At 40.4% G+C, this 11290-nt stretch overlaps 1 protein-coding gene across 7 annotated transcripts; it reads right to left on the minus strand.

Annotated features, from left to right (window-relative positions):
* LOC123182073 (uncharacterized protein At5g08430) lies at positions 1 to 10374 on the minus strand. Of its 7 annotated transcripts, none has more exons than XM_044594525.1 (22): positions 10002 to 10373; positions 9291 to 9370; positions 8757 to 8953; positions 6396 to 7260; positions 5958 to 6079; positions 5668 to 5727; positions 4881 to 4931; positions 4599 to 4669; positions 4278 to 4447; positions 3427 to 3501; positions 3182 to 3238; positions 3064 to 3117; positions 2913 to 2969; positions 2803 to 2847; positions 2677 to 2715; positions 2556 to 2612; positions 2416 to 2469; positions 2284 to 2346; positions 1488 to 1544; positions 1149 to 1211; positions 925 to 987; positions 1 to 564 (listed from the first exon to the last, which is right to left on the minus strand). In XM_044594525.1, exons 1-22 carry the CDS (start codon positions 10175 to 10177, stop codon positions 239 to 241), a joined length of 2802 nt encoding a protein of 933 aa, XP_044450460.1. In that variant the 5' UTR covers positions 10178 to 10373; the 3' UTR covers positions 1 to 238. The 7 variants fall into 7 exon arrangements, with proteins under 7 accessions (XP_044450460.1, XP_044450461.1, XP_044450464.1 ...); XM_044594526.1 differs by having other exon boundaries at positions 3427 to 3480; positions 10002 to 10372; XM_044594529.1 differs by lacking the exon at positions 2284 to 2346 and having other exon boundaries at positions 10002 to 10374.
* Between the last annotated feature and the right edge of the window lie 916 nt (positions 10375 to 11290).

Here is an 11290-nt window from a genome sequence, read left to right on the forward strand (position 1 = left end):
TAACTGAACATGTTTGGACATAAACTTGCATCAAGCTCTGAAACCAACTTATGTCCATCCCACAATTCACAGCCGAGGCCAAAGTTTCACAGGACCAGGTAATGTAAGTCTGGCTGGTCCTCCCACCATAATATTAGGAACAAAGTAGGCGAATCTGGGCAGGAATATATTACAGGAGAAGCCCCCTCTTTCACTGTTAACTTGCTAGCATGAGAACCCCAAGTAGCTGCCATCCTTCTCAGCGCTTCAGACGCAGAGCATCCTTGAGCAAAATGGCAGAGTCGCTAGACTGACCGGCTCTCCAGACCCTGAAGTCGTCGTCGAAGTAGCCTTGTTTGTTCCAACCATCCAACAGCTCTAGAGAGAACGGGCCTTGCTCGTCACCAAAAGGATCCCTGTAATGCCACATGCCCGACCGCCTTGTCTTGCGTTGCGCCACATGAGTATTCCCAGACTCGTCGGCATCCATATCAACAACAACCACGTTTGCACCTTGATCATGCGTCGGACCATCTTCGTCGTCATCAATGTTGATTACTTCAGCTGGGATGCCAGCTGCATTGGCTGCATCAATCATGGTTGGTCAGGTAGAACAGAATGCTAAAATTATCTAAGAACCAGAAAATGTTAGGAATAAAGCTGGAAAATTCTAATCAAACTCGTGGCCTCGTGGGTTCATTAAACTGCTTACATATGTGAACGATGGGAAGATGCGCATAAATTCAAAACAATTCATTTACAAAACTAGGGTCACATGATGTTTTTTTCCTCACTGTAGGTCACATGATGTTTTACCATAGAAATTCACAGGTGACTTAAGTTACTTAATAAGCTCAATAGGTAAAACTCGGCGCCTCTAAAAAATTACTACATTTTCCCTCATATATAATAGTAACAAATAAAAGGATGGTAATAAGAGAAAACCTGCAGCACCCTGCTTCTGGACACTTGCTCCCAGTTTATCACCAGCAGCATTCTCTTCACTACCTGCATTGTGAAATATGAACAGTGAAAAGTGAGGTATCTGAGAAAGGCCGGTGTGTCAACAGAATGAAAATGCAACAGCAGCTCGACACAGGGAAGGTGGAGGACCAATCCTTCCAAGAGCAGTGCAATTATTATTGAAATGACAGGTAGCATGACCTTACCCTGAGTACTCTGGCTTTGGACATTTGTTCTGGGTGTATCGCCAGCAGCATTGGATTTAGTGTCTGCGTCATTAAAACATGAACGATGAGAAACAGGTAGCTCGGAATGGTCAGTATGTCACTAGAATGAAACTGCAACATCAGCTGGAATAAAAGCTTGAAGAAGACTAATCATCTAATCCTCAGAGTACTCCCTCTGTAAACTAATATAAGACCTTTTAGATCACTAAAGTAGTGATCTAAAAGGTCTTATATTAATTTACAGAGGTAGTACAGCATAACTAGTGAAAGGATATTTGCTAAAAGAAACTAGTGAAAGGATGGGCAGTAAGCACAGACCTGCAGTGCCCTGATTTTGAACACGCGTTTTCGGTGTATCAGTGTCACCTTCAGTAGCTGCATAATGTAATATGAACAATGAAACTGGGAAGGTAACTCAAAGAGAGGGGGAGAGAAAGAGGTGACATGGGGATTCTGTAATATTCTTTTCTTCAAACCAAGGTTAAGTAAAGCTGTTGTTTAGACAAGGAGTTTTCTGAGCCTTGACTCAAAACTATTTAGGGGTATAATTTAGAACAATTTTCAATCCAAATTAAAATGACAACCAATGATTGAGATGATGTTAATAGTAACCAAAGAGCCAACTTACTTAACTGAAGATGCATTATTTATTAGAGGGCATATCATACAGAGTAATGGTTACTTAACAACCGCAAATGTGGATAGCACTTATCAGTAGCTTGCTAAGTTGTCTAATCTACAGGTGCATAAAATGATTGGAATAAATCTTCAAGTGTTCTTTTAGTGGGCATTCTACAATATTTAACTCTATGGTTCACAGCAGAAGATAATAGCACTAACGGTCTCATGCAGCATTGAACTCCACTACCATTGATATCAAAATAGGCATAGCCTTAGAAGTGTAATGTACTCCCTCCGTCCGAAAATACTTGTCGGAGAAATGGATGTATGTAGACATATTTTAGTTTTTGATACATCCATTTCTCCGACAAGTATTTCCGGACAGAGGGAGTAAGTATTAACTCAAACTAGTCATCCAACATCAAGTATGTAAAACTGAAATACAACTTTACAAAATCCAGATGAATGCAGATAATCATTATATAAGTAAAACCTTTAGAATTTTCTTCTGGACAACTTTTTAAGGATAAGGAAACAGCTCTGCCGTCGTTGGCACCTACACAAAAAATCAGGAGTGTTTTACAACCTTTTTTAAAAAAAAATACTGCACATCATGTAAGCAAACCTTCAGGTTTTTCTTCAGAGCAACTTTTCAGGTAAGCAGCTTCCTCGTTGGCACCTGAACAAAAAGTATCAAGTATGTAAAACAGAAATACAACCTTACAAAATCCAGCTGAATGCAGATAATCATTATACAAGTAAAACCTTTAGAATTTTCTTCCGGGAAACTTTCTAAGGGAACAGCTCTGTCCTCACTGGCACCTACAAAAATCAGGAGTGTTTTACAACCTTTCAGAACAATTTACCACACATCATGCAAGCACACCTTTAGTTTTTTCTTCAGAGAAACTTTTCATGTGAGCAGCTTAACCCGCACAAAAAGTCAGAATGGTTTATCAGCATTTGGAACAATTTACTGAACACTATGTGAACAATTTAGTGAACACCACACCTTCTGAGTAACTTTTCAAGCAAACAGCTCTCTCGTCATTGGCACCTACACAAAAAGCAGTATGTTTTACCAACATTCACAACAATTTAGTGCATAGTATCTAATCAAACCTTCATATTTGTCTTCCGAGCAACTTCTCAAGCAAACAACTATGTCCTCATTGGCACCTACACAAAAATCAGCGTGTTTTAGCAATATTGACTACAACTTTTAGAGCCTTTTCCAAAAATAATAATTTAGTGTATGGTATTGCAATCAAACCTTTATATTTGTCGTCTGAGCAACTTCTCAAGCAAACAGCTCTCACATTGGCCCCTACACAAAAATTCAGCATTTACCACCATTCTAAACCACTCATTGCACATTAATGTACTCAAACCTCTAGGCTTTTCTTTTGAGCAACGTGTCAAACGAACAGCTTTCTCCCCGTTGGCGCCTACACAAAAACAGTGATTATCTCCTGTTCGTGAATTGTGACTGAATGAATACTCTATCTAAAAGTAAAACTTTAGTTATTTCTTCCGGGTAACTTTTTCAATAAACAACTCACACTCTTGGCACCTACATAAATATCAGAATTTATCAATCAACCATAAAAGTTGAAAGCAAGTTACAGAAGCAAACCTTTAGATTCTTCTGAGTATCTTTCCGAGCAAACAGCTCTGTCCCCACTGGCACCTACATAAAATAAGTATTTACCTGCTATTTTAGAACAACTTGAGAAATTCCTGATAAACCGTTGAAATAAGCAACAAAAAGGGTAAAAAAGGAGCAGCTTCAATTGTGATGAAAAGGATTAGAATCAAAGATCAATATGACAATGGTCATACAACCACATGCCGCAAGATGAGTAAAAACAAGTGCATAACTGATAGAGACCATATATAATCTATTGGAGTGGATATTTTTGCTAGTGGTAATTAATTGTACAAAGCAAACCAGCTGTTATACTTGGCATCCATTTCCAAATATAAACTATACGACCAGCTCTAAGATGAACAGTAAACTGGCAAGAAAATAAACAAATTAAAAAAATCCCATTTTTGACAAAGTAAATTGAGTTAGATTGGGGTTCCTGCATGTAGCCAACTGCCCTTATGTGGTGGTAAATAAAATGTAGGATGTTACCGAACACACAGTCACACACATAACAGAATTCACTATTTGTCCAGGACAAAGTGGCTGTAAAACAACAGAAACACTAGTAGATCCAATATCTAGATTTAGCGTCTTTGTATAGGTAATCTATTGGTGGAAACAGTAGTAGAGATACATGCTGTAATAAGTTAACCTAAATATAACAAATGTAAATAACATAAGGAAGCCATATATGAAATATAATCGTGCAAATAGAATGGTGAGTTAAGCCACCATTTGTTCCCACAGATCTCTGCAGAAGCTCAATATGACACTAGATTGATTTTAGTAGCCAATATGGCAACCCACACAGGTAATAGAGATAGGAGCATCATCACCTTGTAAAGTAGCTGTATTCATCTGAAAAGACTTCTCTGATGCTGCGACTAATAATTCTGTGTCTTTATTATCTTCCAGATCTGGAATAACTCGAGGGACCTCTTCAAGAAGACGTTGTCTTTCGGATGGCGAGCGCAATAGCTGTCTCTTATCAATGTACTCGAGCTTCGTAAAATTTAGTCAAGGATATAACTGTACAAAGTCCACTAGCATGTCCTAAGATGGGTGTATCGTAATGAAGTATAAAAAGGAAACCAAGAACAATTCTTTTATTAAAAAGATCATTAAATGAACGAAAGATCTTTATCTGACAAGGATATTCGCAGCGCCAACCTTTTTCATTGGCCAATTCAATTAAATTGTCCAGTCTCTTAAGTTCTTTATCGATCCACTGGAATGGGGAAAGGGCAATTTGGTTAACATTTCTAACAGAAAAAAGAATTAATACGTAAACTTAAAATAGGAGAGTTCAGACTCTAGAATATGTCACTGAAATACTGTTTTGAATTTAAAATGAGCTAATATCAAATGATGATACATAAAAAAATGCAGAATGTACCAGACAAATACATAAAGTTGGTATAATTTCCTAACAGACTTACATGAGTGACTATATCTCTGTGTACACTTCTCGCTTTTTCCTCAAGCTCAGCCTGTAAAAACCAGCACGTTCATGGAATCAACAATCAAGTAAAAAAAGAGACCCAACAAATATCTGTAACATTTTCCAAAGCCAGAAAAGAAGGAAAAGCAGGAAAGAAATATGTCAAATAACTGGCATCCAATACTCCAAGCAAATACTGAATACTTGAGTTGGTCTCACTCTCTGATAAGGATATCACACAAATATATAAAAAACATAGCAAGGTGCAACTGGCTAACTGTCACACCAGATTTTGTTTTGAGTTATTTTGCACATTTAACCCTCTTGTCATCAAATAAAGTTGTTGGCCCTGCTTCCCATAAAAACATAACTTGAAACTCCGATTCAAACATCCCAGGCTGTCTAGCACATCCTGAGATATCACAGGTTTCACACCCGAGCACTTCAAGTCTGGCAGGGCTTGTCATCTATTTTCCAATGAAGAATGCACTTGTGACAAGGACAATTCAGATACAACACAAACTGTGTGATGAGAAATCCAAAATAATTACATGTGAGGCGCTGATACCAATACCACTATATTTAATTTTACAGATTGCATATGCTTCATTAGTTACATATTATGTTCGACAAAGAATATAGCCAAGCATCGACAGCTATCTGTTTCCTATAACTTCTAACTTTCTATGCATGTTGAAACAAAAATAATAGTAGTCTGCATTACATCAAATACTATCAGGACAACTGCATTTTGGGACACTAGAAATTGAAAAAGATTAACTTACAACAGTGAGCCTTTTAGAGTGTTCTTTCTGGACGAACAGACGAAAATCTTCACATTCGTCCTGTTATTATCAACAACAGAAAACTTGAACAACGTGTGCATCCAATACAAGTTTAAGTGCATACATGAAGAAAATAAAAAAAATAGCAGAAAGAACCTATAGATCATAAATTTGTTTTGATTAATATTTAATAGTCATCGGTGCCAATCTTCTATCTCTCTAGGAATTGCTTTAGTAGTGTTGGAACATTAAGAAGTGTAATTCTCACAATAAAAAGCGTTATAAATTACCTCCCCAAAATCTTCATCTGATAACATGGAAATTTTGACTTCAGACCAGCAGCTGGAAACACACAAAAGCATATCTGTAGACATGTCCTTTACCTTGTATTCTTCTGAGGATTTCCTAATGCCTGTTGCATATCTCTCATCAGCAAATAATAACTAAATGCGATGTAGCCAAAAGATACAGAATAGAGTATTTATTCACATGTCCTGTGAAATGGAAATTTTTTTTCCCCATGAATTAAGCTCCTGTTAATGTATGGATTGTAGAATTCATCATTATTTCTTATTTACTCACTGGAAGACAGTATTAATTTGAATAGAACTAAACAACATGCACATAAAGCTGATACAGTTCTCTATTAGGGGAAGAGCACTAAACCAGGCAAATGGAGCATAGATTAGTCAAATGAAATATAGGGAACATAAAAGGTTGAATATTACCAGTTATTTGTCCAAGCTGGTAGAATGCTTTAGGCTTGTAGTAACTATAGTCTTTGGGGTCATTCTTTACTCTAACAAAACAACCAATAACTTTATTTTCAAATGCCTCAGGCTGCTTTAGCAGATCAATAACTACGGATTTCTTCAAATAGATCAACTTAATGTTGTCGCAAACAAGAGAAGCAAAGCATCTCTTGTTTCTTTCAGAAGTCCCTTTCGAAGTAGTGAACTCAGAGGTCATGGTCCGAGTTCTCTTCTTCATACATGAATCACTGTTATCCTCAGAACTGGCAAATGTTTCATCCTCAGATGTGTCATTTGCAGCAATATGCCTCTCGAGCAAGCTATATATCTTGTTGTACTTAACCTTTGATTTCCTAAACAATTGCTTGAGTTTCTCATCACATATGACATGCTTTTTCTTATCTTTTTGCGAAAGATCCTTCTGTCGAATGTACTCCTTGACAACTTCAGCAGCACCAAATTGATCTAGAGATTTGGATGTATATTTGCCTATTGATTCAAGGAATCCAATCAGCTCTTTTGAACCCCAGCCAACATAGACATTCTTCTTTGATTTTGCATGCTTCAGAAAGGGTTTCACTTTATTTGATGTTCCATTTAAATTAGATGGGCAAATTGGCTCAGCATCACCACCATCACTATTGCCCAAGAAATCATCATCTGAGCTGTCCTGTACTTTAGGAAAATTCTCAGAATCTGACATTTGATCCGGGCCATCATTTAAACTAGCATAAGCTTCTTGAAGGTTATCCAATGTTAAGCCCTCTTTCTTTATAATTATCTCCCAGTATTCCTTAAACAAAAATTCAACAGTTGACCTGTCACTGAAATCAACCCTCTCCTGGAAAACAGAGAATCTACCATCAGAACATATGCATATATAGAGTAAAAAGAAACTCGAAGGGCCAAATGCCATCACCAAAGAGTAACTACTAAGTACCATCAGAAATGTGCACATAAGACAAATTTAATGGTAAGCATTCTACATGTCAGATGTTACATTCTGCATTAGAGCAATTGCTACAAGGAAATACAATATGCATTATGCAAGGAAACAATATATAGTTAAATACCACAATATATAGTTAAATGACACTGCACAAACTTATGGTTGCTACAAGCCAACAAATATATCCAGTATAGAAGGTTATCAAAGATAGCCAAATAACAAAAGAAAGGAAACAGTTAAGCCCGTGTTCAATAATAAAAATAAAAATAAAAGTTAATCCCCAACGGTCAAGATTCCCTAGAGTAATCCCTACTCCACCAAGTGGATATCAGCAGATTTTAACCTGTGATTGTTTTCTATGTATTATCAACACCATGTCAGCCTTCTCTCTCCATTCAAAATCCATGTTTTTGTTACCTATCGACTGTGCTAGGTCCTCAAAAGAGAACTCCCAAGAACACATCGACAACCAAAAGTGCCCAACACTACATAATTTTGGATCTTTTTTTTTTGTGGTGTTTAGAATTTCCTTCTATCTTTTCACACAAACATGTGACTGGAGAAGAACCACCGCTGGAAAACTTGAATCATTTGTGTGAAGACCATTGCATTTAAAAACATAGCTGTAGATGCCCAGATTTTTAAAGCACCCACATCATTTTACTTCTCAGCGACATCTCGTTGGCTGCTGCAACCACTTTCTACTGAGAATATCACTATGTTACTCACGTCAAGTATTGAGGTGCTCAAGGCGGAACAGAGGATATTAGCTATTCCAGATCTAAATGGTTAGAGAAGTTGTGACATGGGGAGAAGACAGGGACGTGGTTCAGGCGAACAAAAAGAGTGGCTTTGGTTAATCTAAACAAAGGGCCAGGATCAATCTGCTGAAATCCACTTGATGAAATTAGGGCATCTCCAAGGGCAATCCCGCAAGTGTCAAATTTAAGTCCCCATATGTTCACGGACAGCGAAGGGTTGTTGTCCTCCCCTCCAATGATGTTCCCCAATTTTATCCCCAATTGTCCAACACATGCATATGATTGGGTGGGCATGGAGAGAGGAGAGAGAAAAATGAAAGAAATAAAGTGGTCCAAGGTGGGCTGGAGCTGATGTGGCAGACATGTCTGGACAGCCCCATTTCTCCCGCACATATGGGGCAGGTTTGGGGAAGTCCGGACTGTCCAGACATATGGGGCAGATTTGGGGAAGCCCGTTGGGCAAGCGTTTTGTGTCCGGACAGAATCCAGACTGTCCGCCCAGACATATGGGGGAGGTTTGAGGGGTGCCCTTTGAGATGCTCTTAGGGGCCACTCCAAGGGGATCTGCACCTAGCTGGACGGTGGATTAAAATTCTATCAAGGATTGAAGGATATGTACTTAGTTACCCCATCAGAGTCGATTTCGATATTATTCTCAATCATGATTCCCAGCCTTAGACAGTTAGCGCATAATCCCTTTGTTTGCCTTCTTCCGACTTGGACAAAGTCTGCTTCTCTCAGGCAACCACAACAAACCGATTTAACCGGACAGCAGAGGCACTGATAGTATGAACGCCCTTTGCAGATACAGCATGTGTGCCAACCTGCCACATTTAGCAACCAGTAGGGTCAGTAGTGAATAAAAATAATAATATTTGGTGGAATTAAAGACAACTTGAATAGCTGAAACTACTGTTAACAAAAAATAGGAGCCATGTTTTGTTAGATCCATTAGGAATTCTAAGGTATCGTGTTTTAGCATACTGCTGCGCCGTGTCATAGAGTGTCTGAAGGAACTAGCTAAACAGAGCAACAAAGGTAAGTAAAATTATTTCAGGTTTCACAGAGCAACTTTATTCACCCACATAACCACAAGAGTTCCACAGCAATGGCAGTTGTAGCAATGGTAAAGAAAGAACATGTAGTGATGTAGGTACTCACCGCAGATGAAGTTCTCATCTGAATTGAGGAAATCGTCATCCTTTTCCACGCACTTAGGATGGTAAGCCTTGTTGCAGTTCCTGGAAGATACTGATAGGTATAAATATATGCTGTGAAAATGTCGGGACTCTGGAACAATGCAATGGACTAAAACAATGTTTGCACCCATTTAGCATATACTAAAACCATAGTTAAAAGAGGCACACTTAATTGCGCTTAATGTGCGCATAACTGCACTTAAGGCTTGGTCAGAAAAGCGCAAGGCAGTGGCAAAATGCACAATTATTTGCAAACTCATGCTAAGGAAAAAATAGACAGCGACGGGCCAAAGGTGATCGGGATTCTGTCCAGGGCCAGGTAAACAGGCTGCTGCTTCAGCAGCGAGTTTGTTGTATCTGTTATCCTATAGACAGAGAAGGAGGGTCGGCCTCATCCCACCACGACTTGCCATTGCACACGTTTTACTGGACATGTCGTCGTACAATGCAGTTGGCTAGGAGAAAGCGGATGAACCAACCAACCCAGCAACCAACAGCGTGCCTCACACAAATTCAATCCACACAGCACAAACGCCATCAATTTTGGCCCTACGGAACTCCACCTACGAGCCGGTTCTTAGATCATCGACCGGCATTCCGCTTTCTCCTCAGGCTGCGGGGACAGGGCAGGAATGGACAAGAAGACGAGGCCCGGGGCGAGAGCGGCGCGAACCTGTAGTCGCAGAGGCGGAGGTGGCCGCCGTCCTTGCAGACGAAGCAGAAGTCGCCCTCCTCCCCGTCGGGCTCGGGCTCGGTCTCGGTGTCGTCCTCGCTCACCGGCCGCGGCACGCTCCCGCCCGCGCCGCTGCGGGGCCTCGCGGCGGGTTTCTTGGCCTTCCTCTTCCCCATCCCGCGCGCCGACTCCGGGACGGGACGGAGGCGGTCGAAGCCGGCGGGGAAATTTAGGGATCGGAGGCGATCAAGGTGTGGGTGGAGGGAGAATCAAGAAAATATTTGTGGGCGGAGGGGATCTTGGCGATGAGGGCGGCGGAGTGGTGAGTGGAGAGTGGAGACAGAGTGGAGACAGGGGAGGGGGGTTTTAAGCGGGGAGAGGGGCGAGGTTTTCGAGGGGGCAGGGGTCTTGTTGACTGTGACTGCAGTGCGGGTGGGTACCAGATATGCTCCTTCCCTGGAAAAGGAGGAGAGATGGTGCGCGAGTAGGCTCCTCTCGACCGTCCGATCTAGCCGGGACGATCTGCGCCGTTGTTTCTTCAAGCGGATCGGGTCGGATTGGATAACGCTTTAGCTCATTTTTATTTGCCCGGTTCGGAGCGATTCGGATAATGGCCGGATGCCGATTCGGATGCGGGCTATGTCGTACTATGGATTCGGAATGAAAACGGATAACTCCATTGGTCATACCATCATCGACAACGTTGCCCATCATGTTGGACCACTGGACTATCGAAGAAATGCAACCGGCGACACACAAAGATGTATGATGTTGCGATGAGCAGTCGATGATAGTGGTCGCACGAGGACTATGTTATATTTACAAGTAGTGATTGTAGTTTTTGGTCTAATTGGACATTTTATTGAATAATTTGAATTGATAACCTAGGATAATCTGTAAGAAAAAGTAGCCCGCCAGATATTAACAATGCTATATTTGTGGTTGACCAAAATTTGTACGTATTTCCATATTTGACGGCTTCTCGTGTGAGTGCATACCATCTTCTAAGAAATGAATGTGAATTTGAAGCGAAAATTATATGTATCATATATATTACTCGCCCGTGCCATATCTCTTCACCCATACTATTCTCGTGATCTCATCTGTGCTTCAGCTTTTGGGATCCTTTCACTTTCAAAAGTGGGTCGTAGAGTATAACGGCTGGAATTGGAGCTAGGGATGGTAATGGGTAGGGACCATAGGGTATGGGTGGGTACAACCCCTTCTGCCCAAGCCTATACCCATTAAAACTTTCTATACCCACCCACTTCAATATTCACTAGCACAAA

Source organism: Triticum aestivum, chromosome 1D (assembly GCF_018294505.1).
Source record: "Triticum aestivum cultivar Chinese Spring chromosome 1D, IWGSC CS RefSeq v2.1, whole genome shotgun sequence".
NCBI classification, from domain to species: Eukaryota; Viridiplantae; Streptophyta; class Magnoliopsida; order Poales; family Poaceae; genus Triticum; species Triticum aestivum.